Source organism: Callospermophilus lateralis, chromosome 3 (assembly GCF_048772815.1).
Source record: "Callospermophilus lateralis isolate mCalLat2 chromosome 3, mCalLat2.hap1, whole genome shotgun sequence".
In the NCBI taxonomy this organism is placed as follows: Eukaryota; Metazoa; Chordata; class Mammalia; order Rodentia; family Sciuridae; genus Callospermophilus; species Callospermophilus lateralis.
This window is the reverse complement of record NC_135307.1, coordinates 14036566-14054303: the sequence shown is the minus strand read 5'-3', so window position 1 is coordinate 14054303 and position 17738 is coordinate 14036566. Positions and strand designations below refer to the sequence as shown.

Genomic DNA, 17738 nt, shown 5'->3' with positions numbered 1-17738 from the left:
TAAAATTTAATAAATTTTTAAATACAAATTATAATTTAGTATAAATTAATTTTATTAAATAAACAATGATAAAATAAATTTAAATCAAACAATATTAATTAATAAAATAAATTTAAATCAAACAATATTAATTTATATAAATTTAAATTAATATATTGAATTATTTATATTTAAAATTTATTAAATTTTATTTAAGTTAATTTTAATAAAAATGTTCTTAATGGTTTTAGAAACTACAGGTGTCACAGAAGTATATGTTATATAATCTGCTTTTTCTCTTCTCTGATTTCACCTACTTAAGCTAGAAACTTTTGATTTATCTTTTATCTTAATATACAAAAATTAAAAAAAAGGTTTTGTTAAGCATTTCATCTTTTAAAAATTTATATTATTTTCTTTCTTTTTTTTGATCAAATGTTTTTAAAAAATATGGTTATAAGCATCATTGAAGAGCCCAGAAAAGCAAATAGATAAATAGTCCAGATATTTAATGATACATTCTTACAAATTAACTTTTACATTAGAAATGGTTCATGTGATTCTACTTTTGGTTTGACTCAAAAATACTCTTCCTTCTGGACATATTTAACTTCTAGAAAACTGAATTAATGTGAAATAACTTTTCTATAGAAATGGAAATAAGTAAAATGGATAGGTGTCATACTATTTGGATTAAAAGAATCTTAGAATTTTACTCACTAAACTTCATGTTCAGGCCCTCCCCACTGTAATTTTCTTTTAGTAGTTTTACAATGTTTTCTTCTATAAACTAAAGAATTCACAACTTTTGCAACATTATATTTTGTTTTCATATACTCTAAATCTGAGATATATATATTTTTCACATGGGTCGGATTTTTCTTCTTTCCTATTATTTAAATGTATCATTTTTATCTTAATACATTTAAATTTAACAAATATAATCATAAAAAAAAAGGTTGGAGCTAATGGTTCACTAATGCTCCTCTGTACAGTTGCTCACAAAAGTACATAAGAATTGATTACTGCTGATGATTACCTGATACATTGGAACAAAATTTTATAAACAAAAAGTGCTATAGCAAAGAAAACAAAAAAAATTTAAGTCCTATAGCAAAAAAACACACACACACAAAAGAAAAAAAAAGACAAATTACCTAGTATATATCGACTTTTTTTCTTTCTCTTTTTGTCTACAAATACATGACCTTGTTTTCCAAAAGGCCACTCTGTAAAAAAAAGTACAAAGTGTTTATGGCTTCTTTAAAGTGCTAAATCATCTCTGGCTTGAGAATTACCTATTGCTTTAGAAGGTCCTGTAGTACAACTCTGGCGCTATTGTCCGGGGACACTGGCAATGGTGTAAAGGTGGGCATGAAATCTGCGATAGGTTTCAAAAGCAGATGCCCAGGTCCACCAGGTCCAACTCCAGCTAGGTTAACAAGTGGCACAGCTGCCGAACGTGGAGCCAAGAATGGACTCATGTCAGTTCTTCTACCAGCTCTGAATTCTGCTGCATCTAAATGATAAGATATGGGTTATTTAGTCTCTATCCATCACAAAGAGGTCAAATTGAAATAACCTTCTAATATAAATAAGAGCATAAAGCTATCCCTATACTCTCAAGGAGATTAACATAGATACATGAGTCAATTTACCACATATAGACTTTAAAATTCTACTTCCATGGTAGTAACACTGGTGTTTAGCACAGTTTTTGGACTGTTCTTTAATTGTTCAGAAGGAGAGCACAAGTAGACGTTAATTTATAAACATTGATACTTATTTGCATTATGAAAATCTGATTAAAGTTTATTTGGTAACTTGGAACATTTTCTGGTTAAAAAACACAATGCTACATATGTGCTTTAGGTCTCCTCTCCAGATCTGGCTCCATAATCATATGCTACTGGATTCTGGATCCCACAAGCAGAATCTATGAAATATATATACATGGTGAAGGAGAATAAGAAATAAAATTATTTATATGAATAACTAATGCTTTATTAAACATATTAATGCTGTTGCTTTATCCTTAATCAATAAGCTTTACTTACTAGAACAACAGCTTTTTAAATGGTGTTACCTATGTTGCAAGGCAAACTCTTATCCACCTAAAAAATAAAGGACTTGAGAATTTAAGATTTCCCAGTAATTACAATGGTCATGAAAAATGCTGGTGCCCATATTGTAATATAATAATTAGAATCGATACTAATTTATCAGAAGAAAAGATAATAGATGCATATATTACTTGATCATCTTTTAGATATTCAATTAGACTATATCCTATAAAGTTGGGCTGACACAATTCATTTTCACTGGAATAGGTATTTGGCACATGGTCTAATGTATTAGTGACTAGAATTCTGCTTTTATATAAGACCACTAACAAGTTCACAGCTTGTAGTTGCCACTTCAGCAATGGAAAACTCAAATACATCAGGCCTCCTAACACAAAGAAAGTACTAAGACAAATTCATTAAATCTAGTTGTTATCAAGTACTCCTGGATCCCCGAGCTAGATTTTCCTGTGAATGACAACTTCCTAAACTGGAAGGCTTCTGATATTATCTACTAAGCTCTTAAATTTGCTTTAATTCATGCAAATACTATTATCAGTTCATCATTGGCTTGTGTCCCTGATCAACACCAAGCAAGCTGGTTCCAAAATGATAAAAGAAAGAGAGAGGGTATAACAGGGGGAAAGGGAGAGGGAAGAAGAGCAAAGTAGAGAGAGGGAGGGGAAGACCTTGCCATAAGGAATTGAGAATCTCCTTCAAGATGCTATAGTCTAGTGTAACCAAAAAAAAAAAAAAAAATTTTCAGTATTGTCTATACCTCTTGGAAAAAGTAATGACTTTTCACTGAATTTGGTAGTCAAACCTAAACAAAAAATAACTTTTATCAATGGAAAAATTTTATATAAATTTTATTTATCTTTCTATAAAAGTTTGGAAAAAATGAGAAGAAAAAAGTTCAAAAAGTAAGAGATATTTGTTCATATTAAGCTTTTAAAATTCTATAAATAATTTTATCCAAATTTAAGTATATGATATGTGATACAAACTAAAGAGTACATAATAACTAAAATGTACATCTATATTAAAATATAAAAACTTCAGAAAGATCTTCCAATAAAAAATAGTTTAATGAATAATTCAATTTCAACTCAAGAAATTTTTCTACATGTCAATACTGGTAATATGAATATAAGATCCTTAGAATACAGTGGGATAGAAAATATGTACACATGTCTATAATTACCATCCATTTGCTTCCAGGTGCTTTATGAGTCAGTTTTCTGACCTGATCTTATACATATGCCAAGTGACACTTCGATTTTCAAAGGGAAAAAAAAGCTACACATCTGACTGTGATTAGTAATAAGCACCATTAGCGAGAAAGGCAAACAGTTTAACAGGCAAAAGTTTTAACCAGTTCACCATCATTTCCAGAAGAATAACTCAAAGAGGCTTATGTAAAGAGAGAATTATTCTGAAATACAAAGGGAAAATATTTCATACTATTTAAATTAATCTAAGCCAATTAAATATCAGACTGCTACAATATATAAAGCCTTATTGGAATTTTGAAAGCAGTATTAATGTTTTGAAAAGCACTAAAAATTTAGTTAATATCAGTAAAAGCAAAATCATCAATTAGACATTCTATTTTTCACATTGAGAAAAAAATAAGTATTTGCATTTACCTTTAAAACTTCCTGGTATATTTGCACCTTGCTCTCTCCTTCCTGGTGAGTCTAGACATTTCATGGCATGAGCAGAAAGTTTTGGTGGTGGAACAGACGGATGAGATTCCGTTTCCAGAAATTTAACAAAAAGTTCTGAAAAAGACTAAGAAAAAATCTTTTGGTTACATTAGACTAGATAATAAAATTACATTTACTATAACTAAGAAAACATACCAGCTATTTTAATTAAAAATTGATCATGCTATGTCAATCTTTCTTTTTTTTTTTTTTTTTTAACAAATCAGCTTTATGGACAAATGAAAATGCAGCACTTTAGATACATTGTTTTTACAGAATTTTTTATAATTCAGTAAATAATCTTTGTGACAACACCTGTTTCAAACACCTTACCGTCAGATTTAGCTAACTAAGTGCCATTAATGACACTTAGATGTCAGTCTTTTTTCTTTTCTTATTTTTTTTCCCCCTGTGGTAGTGGGGATTGAATCCAGGTGTGCTTTATCCCCCTTTTAATTTTTTTTAAATTTTGAGATAGGGCCTTGCTGAAGCTGGCCTTGAACTTGCCATTCTCCTGCCTCAGTCTCCCAAGTCACTGGGATTATAGATGTATAACAGCAATGCCTGGCAAGACATAAAATTTTATCAATGGAAAACATTCATTAAAAATAAGTCCCCTTTTTCCAGCAGTACCGGGGACTGAACTCAGGGCCTCATGCATGCTAGGCAAGTGCTCTACCAGAACCCCCAGTCCTTAAACATGATTTCCTAAATTAAGATCCAATCAATAGGGCTGGGGATATAGCTCACTTGATAGTGTGCTTGCCTTGCATGCAACAAGGCCCTGAGTGTTCAATCCCAGCACCAAAAAAAAAAAAAAAAAAAAAAAAAAAAAAAATGCGATCAATGAATAATAGCGAAAGATTAGTAACATGATCAAGTTAAAATAATATTGTAATATATCTTTCTTTTAGATTAAATTCAAATTAAATTCATCCAAATAAAACAGGGTCTTCCTATCTTTTGTGTCCTTTTTATTACAAAAATAAAAGAAAAGCCCTATATTCTATAATGCTACTTAATTAACATCCACCTAAAGTCTACTGTATACCAGGCACTAAATCTTTTCATTTTTGTTAACTGCCTGCTCCTACCAGAATGTTAGTTTGTTCAGGGCAGATACCTAGTCTATCAGCTTTGCAGATGTATCCCCAAAGCTTACAAGTTTAGTATACAACAAATATATGATGTTTATAGGTGCTCAGTAAATATCACTGGCTCAAGATCTTGAAACATATGTGAATATAATAAAGATTCAGCATTTAAGAATGTTGTTATTTCATGGCAGCAGCATGATCAAACAAAGAAATGACGGCTGGGGATGTGGCTCAGCGAGAGCGCTTGCCTAGCATGATCAAGGTCCTGGATTTGATCCCCCAACCACAAAAATATACAAAGAATGCTTTAATACTTTGAAAAATAAAAGAACTGAATAAAAAGTTAAAATGAAACCTATAAGCAAAATAAAGTAGTTCAAACTGGCCTATCATCCTTAAACCAAACCTCACTGGATCTCAGTTTCCACAACTCCAAAATAAAAAAGAGTTGTATGAAACAAACCAAAGAATAAATCTGATTCTTTGCAAATGAGTCTGATATACAATCATTTCACCATTCATATTCCACAAGAATAAAACTGATTCTTACACTATTAAGCACAGATTGTTGATTTGGTCTCAGAGGTGTGTTGGGGACACTTTTCGATCCTCCTCCAAGCCAACTAGTCATCCACTTTGTAACACCACCGTAATCTTCATTCAACAACTGCAAGATTATTTTAAAACAAAAATATTATCAATACAAGTAAAGAAAAATATGAATTGCTTTCACATGATTTCAACAAATCATGCTTTCTAAGTTTGGTTCCAAGTAAATATTTCCTAATACTGACAGAGGCCACAAGTACAATAAAATGTCATGCCAAGCACCCATAAAGGTTTGGGGGATTGTTAGATCTTAAAATTTCAGTACAGTAATAAAAAAGTTGACTTATAAGTTAGAAAATGTTTAAACTAATACAGTGTAGGATAAAATGGGAAAATTAGTTTAAGTAAAAGTTGAATATAATAAAAGGAAACAATTTTCTACAATGGTATTCTTTTAGTTATAAATGCATTCAGAATAGCTTTTACTGTCCAGTTACCTGCTCCATTTCCTCCTTTTGAATGTCCAGGATGCTTCCCATTAACTGTAACACTTCGTGACGTTTACTCTTTGGGGTATGGAAATGACCAATAAAAAGGTTTCTCATGAGGACTCTATGAAAATAAAGGCAGAAACAGCTCAAGCCATCTCCACATGGAGTGTATCCAAACACTAGACAGATAAACATTTAATTACACTTAAATAATTATATTTAATAACAAAAGACTGAACAATAAAATACATTAAATTAGCTTTTTAAAAAATTTGACAAGTTTAATTCAGAATATTTCTAACAATCCAAAATGCATGCCTTTTAAAACATCATTTATGAGTCGCCCATTTTCTTTAACCCAATGACCACCCGAGGAGGTGCCTCATTAGCACCTGACTAGACTGGCGCTCACCTGAAGTAGACAAGTAAGTAGCAACAACTGTTCTTGTGTTTATCTATTATATTTCTCCATTCACATTTATCAAAACATTGCTAATAATAATTTTAAGAATATTAAATATTATTGCATATATACCTAGACTTAATATGTTTGAGCAAGATATGTTCAACAAATCATACTTTTTAAGTCTGGTTCTTGTAAATATTTTCTAATATTGATAGAGATTAGAAATACAATAAAATGTCATGCCAAGCACACATGGGGGAGTGTTAGATTTTAAAATTTCAGTATCATATACAAGGGAACTGACATTTAAAGACAATAAAGGGAGAAAAAATAGTAAAAGGAAATTTTTTTCATTTTTAAGTACTTCACTTTGGGGTGATGTTTTAACTCTTCCATATGATTTTAAGAAAAAGAACGTGTTGGGGAAAATATACTTAAAAAAAAAAAAAAAAGAAGGCAAGTTATTCTATTGACCCTCATTAAAACTACCTCACTCTTCGCCCAGGGATGGAGCCGGAAGAGGGGACGTCCTTGTGGGGATTGCAGAAGCTGCACCCCCCCTCCCCCCAGCTGGGCGTGCAGCTACTTCACAAAATAATTGATGGCTTCTGTGGTCCAGCTTATCCTCTCTACCAGGATTACCACAGTGTTTGGGATTCAACAGAATGGATGAATGTTTTAGAAAATGTTACCAAAATTTTTAAAGCTCTAGTTGGTAAAAATTTATCCGATGAAGAGACACTTCAGCAATTGAATCATTTGAATTCATCTCATCAAGAAGATATCATGAAATGCTTGAAAAGTAGGAAAGATGAAATCAAGCAAGTTCTTTTAAAGGAAATGGTTGATATTTCTTCTGCACAGTTACAGGATTTTGATTGGCAGTTAAAGCTTGCACTTTCTAGTGACAAGATTGCTACTTTACAAATGCCACTCTTAAACCTTCATCTAGATGTAAAAGAAAATGGTGAAGTAAAACCATATTTGGTTGAAATGAGTAAAGAAGAGCTGCAGAATCTAATAAATTCCTTGGGAGCAGCTAATAAGGTGGTTCTGCAGTTGAAATAACAAGAAATAATGGCTACCAATGCTATCAGATGTCACTGCAACACTTGATATGGCAGAGTGAATGCTGTGTGTTCAAGACCGCTGAGATGTATTGACTCTACACCAGGCTGAGAGGGCAGCAGAGCTGAGATTTGAAAGATAAAAGTCTACCAGCCTCCCTAAGGAACAGGAAATTACTTGGTAGATAGGAAAAAGATAAAATGAAAGATGAAAAAGATGTAGTTGCAGTTTATATTTTCATAATGATTGTTTTGTCTCATTTATTAAATATTTGAGAAATTTGTGTAGATAAAATTTTATTGAAAGGTAAAAGTAGCTTATAAAGTAATGTAAACATGCAGAAGCACAACATACTTGAATATTGTTTAAAAATGACTAGACAAGACATGTATTATGGATATATAATTAATTTGTGATATTTAAGAATAACTTTTAAAAGAATGTATAAACTGCATTTACAACTCAGGAGATTTCATATCTTTCTCATATTTCAAAGAAAAGATTATAAAATTTTTTATAAGATTAAAAAATTTCTTAGAGAAAAGTCTTTATCAGACATGAAAAAACAATTCAAAATTTATGTGAATTTTTAGATTCTATGATCTAAAATCTGGAACACACAGAAATGAAAATAACATTGCTATTTCTGCATTTCCATGTCTGGTTGGAAGACTGTGTTCTGATTAGATGTCATTGTATAATGTATATATTGTTATTGGGGTATCAGGTAAGACTGACTATCTACAGGTCCGTTTTGTTATAAATTCTTTTTTTTTTTTTTGAATTTTTAATATTTATTTTTTAGTTTTCAGCGGACACAACATCTTTGTTTGTATGTGGTGCTGAGGATCGAACCTAGGCCACACACATGCCAGGCGAACGCGCTATCACTTGAGCCACATCCCCAGCCCCTGTTATAAATTTTTAATAATGAACTTAACACTTTTGGATGTTACAAATTACATTGGAAACCAGAAAATTTTTAACCTCAGCTTACTTTAAAAATAAGTGTTCTGAACAAATAAAAAGTGTCATGTTTCAAAAAAAAAAAAAAACTACCTCACTCATCTCATCATATGAGAAAAAGAAAAGACTTCTTAAAATCTAGTCATATTATAAAGACCTACATTTATAAGTTGTTTTTACCATAAAAGCAATCTCTATAAAATATACAAACGTTAAAAGGCAAAAGCTTACTTGTCCACTTTTCCTTCTGTGCTGTTTACCAAATTCGTCAATTTCTTTTGGGCATCGTCCAACATTTCTTTTCGGAGCTCATCTGGTTTAAAATATGTGAATAAAGATAGCTATTAACTGATTAAAATAGTTTGGGCAGACACATAATGATACTTATAAGGTCTTTATTATAAACTTTGAAAATACACCCTATTCTAATTGGGAATATTCAATTACCTCCATCTCATCTGTGGTTCAGGAATCTAGGCTCTCTAGCAAATAAGCAAGAAGCCCGGGAATGCATTATTCCATATGGTTTCCCCCAATAAAATATCTGATTCCTTAAAAAAAATTTTTAAAACTCACAAAAGATTTCCATCCTCTAGAAACTTAATATCAAAGAAATTTTCATCACTATTTCCTTGCACGAAACATTTCCAGAGCAACTCTTATTTAATAGGAGGAAATAGAAAGATCAATTTCATATTTTCATTTTTCTATTTTCCTGGCTGGATTCTGGTTTTGGTGAGTTGAGTAAGAGTTCTGCACAACTAAGTCCTTGGCTCAAGACACAGTTGATAGAACAGGGCAAAGTATTCAAGGGTAAGGAAATCATAAAATACAATTCAGACCATTACAACAGTTTATTACTGATTTAGAAGGATGCTTGGACTATTTTTAAATTCTTACATAAAAAGTAAGCAAAATCTGGGCTGGGGTTCTAACTCAGTGGTAGAGTGCCTGCCTACCACACATGAGGCACATGCTAATCATAACACAGGGCCAAGGATTCCTGGACTAAGAAATTCGCAGTTGAACATGGAGTTTATACCTGTTACTTCGAAAGTGGATAGTGTGAGCTGAAAGAGATGGTTACTAATTGTAAGAAAGATTACATGTTTTCATTTTGAAAGAAATGAAGAGAAGACCACTTTGTAACAGAGCTCTACTTTGCAAATCAGGAAACACATCCAATCACTAGTCTCTGACCTCTTTCCACAAACCTAGTCTATCGACTTATGCATTTTCCCAGCAGTAGCTGTATATAAGTTCCCTTATCAGATACATGACTTGCAATTTTTTTTTTTCCTCATGTATGGGTTACTTCTCTTTGTTAACGGTATCCTTTGAACAACAAAGGTTTTAATTTTGATGAAGTCCAATTTATTTATTTTGTTGCTCGTGCTAAGATAGTATTCCTTACCCAGACCATGAAGACTTACTTCTGTCTTAAAGAGTTTTACAGTTTGATTTTAAAATTTAGGTCTTGATCCATATTCAAATTCATTTTTGTAAAGAGGCAGGTGTGGGAGACCAATCTTACTGAGTCACACTTCCTGGCTGGATGCTGAGGCGCTCAGTCACAAAAATGTGGCAGAGCTTTCCCTACCCTTCTTGGGTTCGAGGGTCGGTGTCTGCATGGGTGTGTCTTGCTACAGCCCCATGGGTGAAGCTATACTCACCTGTTCCTTTGTAATATAACCCCTTGCCCTATTTAGGATAGAATCTTCCATGGAAGTGCCTTGTGTGTGTCCCTTCTCTTACTGTGCCCTTGGGTGTGGCCTACCCAGGTGTCAGTCAACCTGCTGACAGTGGACATCATGAAGATAGACTCAGCCCCCTGAAACCTGGCCCCTTTCCTCATTTGAATAACTTCTCCTCAATAAAAGGGGTCAGCACGTGTGTGCTCTCTCTCTCTCTCTCTCTCTCTCTCTCTCTCTCTCTCTCTCTTCCTGCGGACCCTTAAGGTCAGAGGAGCCGTCACAGCGACCCCAAAGAAAAAGGTATTTGGGTCTCTTGTGTGGTTATTTCATGCAGCCCAGTAAGCCCAGTTTTCCTGGAGTGACCCCTGAGCCTTTTTTAGTCTTTTTAGAACAGAAACCCAGCAGCAGGAGGTCAAGGGTGTAACTTCATTGTTTTCTTCAGGAATATCCAATTGATCCAGGACCACATGCTGAAAAAAAAAAAAAAAAACACTATCCTTTTTGGCACCCTTTTCAAAAATCAACTGACCTTGGATGTGAGGGCAATCTGGCCACAACATCTATCACCCGCATTGATCACCAGGGCCGATCTGGCTGGCTAGGCAGTTGTCCCTTCCCCCCTCACTGCTCCCCGTGCACCCCTCCTAAAGCTGTGTGTTCAGTTGAAGATGATGACCTTCTCCAATAGAGGAGGACCATTCGTTGGTCGAGGGTATAGAGTAGCTGAGCTCCCCTGCTAGAACCTCCAAACACGCTCTCAAAAATCAACTGACCATAAATGTATGGTATATTCCTAGCTCATTTCTACACATTTTTTCTTCTGCCTGGAAAGCTCTTTTCCATCAGTACTGCCTATTAACTCCTGCTTACTCTTCATATTGCAGTTCGCAACTCACTTCCACAAGAAGCTTTCTCTGGCCTTACAGATTAGGTCTGGCTGTGTTATGCCTTCATTCTGTCCTATACAAAGCCTAAAATTCTCATTTAACAATACTAAATACAAATATAAAATACCAGTTTAATTGTTTGCAACAGTTTGGTTTTTCCAAATTGCAAAATACCATTCATGTAAATAGGCTAACTTTATCAAAGTGGAGGCGGTTGCCATAACCATATTATAAAAGCAACGTTTGTGTTTGGAAAATCTACTATAAACTTCTCCTTTCCTATGTTTCCAAGGAATTAAAACTTGGATTTAAAAGGGGGAAAGGAGAAAGGGAAGAAAGTACTCTTTATTAAAGTATAAGTTGCTAATCTGGGCAACATTTTATTTTAGATCCTTTATCTGTGTATGAATTCTATGAGCATGTGATTGCTTTTGGGGCCTTTTCTTGCACTACTTTTTTTTTTTTTTTTTTTTTTTTTAATTCTCATTGTTATTTCTGATACTGGAGCTTAAGCCCAGAGTTACTTTACCACTGAGGTGCATTCCCCAGTCCTTTTTATTTTGAGACAGGTTCTCACTAAGTTGCCCAGGCTGGCTTGAATTTGTGATCCTCCTGCCTCACCTTCCTGTGGTGCTGGGATTACAGCCATTGTGCTTGGCTCTAACACTACATTCTGAATGGGAAGAGAATTCTTGACTCTTCAGAGGAAGAAGAGCAAATAAGAAAATTAACCTCATTACGGTTCTGACTTAACCATCCCACCCACAAGCTGCAGAAAGAGCCTGAGTGAAGATGGGCAGGGTCTTCTCATCTGTTCTCCTCTGCTCCTCCCCACCGGTAAAGAGACGGAGCAGAGAAATAGAGGGAGGTCAAACTTCATCGCCCTGTTCTTCTCTGAAATTTCCCTTCTCCTAGCTACTTTCTCTATAACTAATAATTTTATGCCAATTATTTGTCAAAATGATAATAATTTGGGTATACTGGGTCATATTTATCAAAATTATTTAAATCTGTATATTTTTATTGATTTAACGTAGTCACTAAAGACTTAAAAATTATGTGTGGCTCACAGTCTATTTCTATTGAACAGTATTTTATTAGATCATAACCTGAATATAAAACTACACTATTCTGACTCTTTTTTAAGAAAAAAAAAAAAATGAACTGGATATGATGATGCATGCTCACAGTGCCAGTTACTTAGAAGGCTGAGACAGGAGGATCCCTTGAACCCAGGATTTGGAAGCCAGCCTGAACAACATGGAGATGGAGAGACCCATCTCAAGCAAACAAACAAAAATGAATCACAGACATTTTCAGAGTAAAATTCATGGAACAGATTCTGATACAAAGTATCAGATTCTGAGTAGATTCTGATGCACACAATTTTAGCAAAATAAGTTAGAAAGTCAAAATGTAATTTAAGGCCAAAATCTCAAGAATAAAATTTCTTAAACCATTATTAAAATATATGGTTAGTTCCTGAGCTAATGTGACACAGAATGCAAAAGGCTATTTCAAATTCAAGGAGTAGTTTAAATGTATTTTGATATTAGTGTCCAGACAAAAAACAAAGTCAGAATTTAGGGAAAAGGGTTGAAAGAAATGTGTTAACTGAGAGGCTAGAAAAAGGCAACCACCCACTTCCAAGGTCTCCAGAGGCACCTCTTTTTTCTCCAGGAACACTTACTCTCCTCCCATCAGAGATTCTGAATTTTCTCTTTAAAAACTGAAAACTAACTCAAACCACAATTTGAACAGCATTTACACGGGTAGGCAAATAGCACCATTTAGAAATGACTTTAAGCCAAATACAATATTCCTGTGAAATAACCTCACACGCCAAAAGGATTCTTTAGAAGTTAGAGTGGGAAATGGATCAAGGACTTAGGAATACAACCAGAGACCCTGCGTCTAATAGAAGAAAAAGTAGGCCCTAATCTCCATCATGTAGTATTAGGCCCCAACTTCCTTAATAAGACTCCTAGAACGCAAGAATTAAAACCAAGAATCAATAAATGGGATGGACTCAAATAAAAAGTATCTTTTCAGCAAAAGAAACAATCTGTGAGGTGAATAAAGAGACTACATCTTGGGAGCAAAAGCAAATCTTTACCCCTCACACATCAGATAGGGCACTTATCTTTAGGGTATATAAAGAACTCAAAAAGCTAAACACCAAAAAAACACAAATCAATAAATGGCCAAAGACATGAACAGACACTTCTCAGAAGAGGTTATTCAATCAATCAACAAATATATGAAAAAATGTCTATCATCTCTAGCAATTAGAGATGCAAATCAAAACTACTCTAAGATACCATCTCACTCCAGTCAGAATGGCAGTTATTATGAAGACAAACAACCAAAAGTGTTGGCAAGGATGCGGGGGAAAAAGGCACACTCATACATTGCTGGTGAGACTGTAAATGTTGCAGCCAATATAGAAAGCAGTATGGAGATTCCTTGGAAATCTGAGAATGCAACCACCATTTGACCCAGCTATCCCTCTCCTCATTCTATACCCAAAGGACTTAGAAACAGCATACTACAGGGACACAGCCACATCAAAGTTTATAGCAGCACAATTCACAATAGCTAAACTGTGGAACCAACCTAAATACCCTTCAGTAGATGAATGGATTAAAAAAAGTGGCATATATACACAATGGAATATTACTCAGCAATAAGAAAGAATAAAATCATGGCATTTGCAGGTAAATGGGTGGCGTTGATGCTAAGCAAAGTTAGCCAATCCCAAAAAAACTAATGCCAACTGTTTTCTCTGATATAAGGAGGCTGACTCATAGTGGGGTAGGAAGGGGGAGCATGGGAGAAATAGATGAATTCTAGATAGGGAAGAGGGGTGGGGGGGAAAGGGAGGGGGCAGAGGATTAGCAAGGATGGTGGAATGTGATGGACATCATTATCCAAAGTACACGTATGTAGACACGAATTGGGTGTCAACATACTTTATATACAGAGATATGAAAAACTGTGGTGTATATGTGTAATAAGAATTGTAATGCAAAAAAAAGTACATGTATAAAGACATAAATTGGTGTGAACATACTTTATATACAAAGATATGAAAAACTGTGCTCTATATGTGTAATAAGAATTGTAATGAATTTAGTTATCATGTACTTAAAAAAATAAAATCAATTTAAAAAAGTGAAATAAACCTATATATAGTTATATGTGTACTATATTCATAAGTTGTGAAATAAATAGCAGAAATAAATACAGCATTTAAAATATTACTTAAAGTCTATACCCATATACACACAGCATATAAATATGTACATGTTTTCAATTGTGTATGGGTGTATGTTTGTGTAAATATACAGAGAAATAAGAGCACACAATAGATATCTACATATTGGTATATTCAAGAAAAGTCTGAAAGAATAATACCAAACTGTTAAATGTTAATGAAGAGTCTCTGCAAGGGTGGATGGTGGTTTTAGTGTAGAATTAGCAAGACTTCAACCTATAGTTGAGTTTATGTCTATATAATTTAATGTTTATATTAAATTAGCCTTTTAAAATATTTATCAGAGAAATGTGATAAACAGCCATGAGTCTAAAATGGAATGGGCAGATACTGTCCAGAAGTTAAAAAGTTGGGCTGAATTAGGGAACTTAAGAGTGTGGATTGATAACGTTGGATGCCATGCAGCAGGCCTTTGGGGATGCAGAATAATGACATAAACACCATTTTATTTATGAACAATTAATGGATTTATAATATTTAATGTAAAAATATGATTTGTATTTTTCACTAAAAGTATTTTTTGTTTTAAAAAAAAAAGAAGTTAGAGTGGGGAAGGGGTGTGTTCAAGTTAAGCAATACGAAAGATTGACTCTAGTCTGGGGAGAGAGTGACTCTGAGCACATGACACACTAAACTTCCACAGTGGGGTTTAGAAAACTCTATAGACAGAGCCACAGTCTTCATCACTTGATTTAAAATTAAAATCAAACACAAAGTGTAATTACAGTAAGTCAGCATATCATAACTTCACATTTTGTGATCAGTGACAATGCACTATAATATTGTCTTCAGACAAAATCTTAAAATTAATCACATTCCCTACAAAGTCATTTGGATATCTCATGTCTAATCTCATCCTATGGACAAGACCCACATCAGCTCTACTGAACAGTCACTTGACTGAAAACAATACACAAAGCCCAGAACTTGAGTCCAAGACCTGAATATGAACCATTGTCCTATCATTAGGATCAGATATTGTTGCTTTTTTGAAAAATGAACATGTTTATCTCAAAGGATTTTGAGAGAATTAACTGAATAATCAAATGTGGATTTTCTAAACAGTAGAGTCCTACATAAAACATCAGTACTCATTCACCTGATTTCTTAAAATAACTAATGAGGAGTTCATCTTTCAGCAGCCCTAATCAATATCAAACATATGTTACATTTCAGTTAATGCTAATATTTTGTGATTTTTCCCCTCCATTTTGCATATTTTTCATATTTTAAAAAAATAATTTTTGGTTGTAGTAGGACACAAAACCTCACACATACTAGGTGAGTGCTCTACCGCTGAGCCACAACCTCAGCCCCCATATTTTTTATCTTTAAAAACTACAACAAAGGGGTCAATAGAAGGAAGAAAAAAATATTATAAAGATAATTTCATTTATATATTTAAATGTCAGTAAACAAATTTGATCTGGTGTCCTATTTTCAATGGCAATCTTGAAAATAAATTTAAACCTAATAACAACCCATAAAATATTAAATCTAATACAAAGAAATTTCACTTATTCATTAAATATAACCAAAGGAAAATTAGGTAGTCTTTTTATTATAGAATTTCAATGTATACAAGACCACTATACTTCAACACCAAATAATATTTTTTTTACAAATATCCTATCTATTTATAATTTGAAGTTGAGATATATATTAGCATCTGCTTTGCCTTTCAACTCAATTCTTATCAACCCTATTAGACATGTAATTTTAAGGTCTAGAGTACATGGTTACTTCTTTTTTGTCCCATAATTATAATTATTGATTGCAGAGTAAAAAGTTAACTTCCTAAAAATGAACTTGAAGAAATTTTATAAATACATTATAACCTCACTAATTTGAATTCCACTGGATTATAATCTATGATTAAAACAAAATAGTATAACAAGGTCTGTTGAATTATTTATTTGGTTAATTAGAATTACTCTATTATTAGTGTATATACTTGAAAGAGGTTTTTTTGTTTGGTTTGGTTTGGTTTGGTTTGTTTTGGATACTGTGGATTGAACCCAGGGTATTTTACAATAACCCTACATCCCCAGCCTTTCTTATTTTGAGATAGGATCTCACTAATAAATTCCTTATGGCCTCACTAAATTGTGGCCTCAAACTTGTAATCCTCCTGTCTCTGTTATCCCAATGACCCAGCCTCCTGGGTCATTGGGATAACAGGCATGCACCACTGTACCCTGATGAAAGATTTTACACAAAATTTTCAATATGACCAAATCTGTTCTCCCTCTCCATTTTCCTCCCTCACCCTTTATTATGAATGCAGATAATTTGTACTATATTTTTTTAAAAATATTTTTTAACTGTTGATAGACCTTTATTTTATTCAGTTATTCATATGCAGGGCTGAGAATGGACCCAACGCCTCATACATGCTAGGCAAGTGCTCTAGCCCCCTAGGTAGAGCATAATTTGTACTATGTTTTCCATACAGAAACTGAAAAGCTGTTTAAGAGTGAATGAGTCAAGTTACATAGTATTTGATTTAAAAAGGTTACACAGACTAGCCAAATCCCAAAAGAAAGGATTGCAATTTGTCAGAAAAAAGCAATATTACTATAATATTTCCCTATTACAAATCAGCTGGATGGACTATATCCAGCTCAAAGAAGTGTTCTGGTCAGCCCACACAGGGTTTTTATGAAAATGCAAATTAGTTGTCACACTAATAAATGGGGATATTTCAAATGAACATCCAGATTTCCAATACCTCTTGAAAGATTGGAGATTTATCAACAATGGGACCATATGCTTGTGCAGAGCTAAAAATCTGCTGTCCCCATAAGAAAAACTTCAACTCATCAGTCTCTATCCTCTTCCTTTGCTCTCATATTATCATTCTGGCCCAGTTGACAACTTGTGTTTGTGATCCATGCTTAAGAGTTTCATTTCTCCATGCAACAACCCATTTCTAACTCCACCTTCCCAGCCCCCACATCAAACTACATCCTGCCTCCCCACACACCTGCATTCACATGTACACTGCACTTGGTTATTATTAGGCAAACATGTCTTTGGCCAGTTATTGGATTATACTAACTCATGTGAGTTTCTCCTCCTGTCTGGAATGCTTTTCAGCAACTTCTTACTACTTAATTGTACCTAGTTTTCACTCTTGTGGGGTCTTCTATACCCAACAGCCCTTCATTCCACAAACTAAGGAGAAAGGGTTGCACCTACTTGACACATGTTGTCTTCCCTTTTCTGCCTGTCAATCTCTTGAAGTAGACCTTTGTTCCTGTCTTTGGTAACTCCAATGCCTACTGCAATGTTTGGTATACAGAAGATAAAAAAATGAATATTTGATAAATACAGAATGATTTTTCTGGGGCTGGGGTTGTAGCTCAGTGGAAAATCGCTTGCCTTGCACATTCGAGGCACTGATTTCAAACCTCAACACCACATAAAAATAAATAAATAAAGATACTGTGTCCATCTACCTAAAACAAAAAATATTTTAAAAAAAGAATGATTTTCTCTAAAAAGGGAGAATATCTCGGAAAAAGAAAATAATAAATTATTCATGTTCTG

At 33.6% G+C, this 17738-nt stretch overlaps 2 protein-coding genes across 9 annotated transcripts in view; one reads left to right on the top strand and one right to left on the bottom strand.

Moving 5' to 3' along the window:
• Positions 1-218: 218 nt before the first annotated feature.
• Positions 219-17738, bottom strand: part of Trip11 (thyroid hormone receptor interactor 11) — a 61721-nt gene continuing 44201 nt past the window's right edge. For 3 of the 7 annotated variants that reach the window (XM_076849740.2, XM_076849742.2, XM_076849741.2), the window contains exons 17-21: positions 8560-8641; positions 5895-6009; positions 5399-5515; positions 3692-3836; positions 219-1498 (exon numbers count right to left, since the gene is read on the bottom strand). In XM_076849740.2, coding sequence (XP_076705855.2) covers positions 1278-1498; positions 3692-3836; positions 5399-5515; positions 5895-6009; positions 8560-8641 — 680 coding nt within the window. In that variant the 3' untranslated portion in view covers positions 219-1277. Of the gene's footprint in view, positions 1499-3691; positions 3837-5398; positions 5516-5894; positions 6010-8559; positions 10493-17738 lie in introns of those variants that run through there. The other 4 variants (XR_013090733.2, XR_013090735.2, XR_013090734.2 and 1 more) reach the window with 3 other exon arrangements.
• On the top strand, positions 6802-7362 carry LOC143393630 (COMM domain-containing protein 8-like). 2 transcript variants are annotated; one of them, XM_076848017.1, is made up of 2 exons: positions 6802-6870; positions 7033-7362. In XM_076848017.1, exons 1-2 carry the CDS (start codon positions 6802-6804, stop codon positions 7360-7362), a joined length of 399 nt encoding a protein of 132 aa, XP_076704132.1. The 2 variants fall into 2 exon arrangements, with proteins under 2 accessions (XP_076704132.1, XP_076704131.1); XM_076848016.1 differs by having other exon boundaries at positions 6802-7362.

What these genes read in the sequence shown, in the direction of transcription:
- LOC143393630 (XM_076848016.1), top strand. Translation starts at nt 6,802, where the DNA reads ATGGAGCCGGAAGAGGGGACGTCCTTGTGGGGATTGCAGAAGCTGCAC.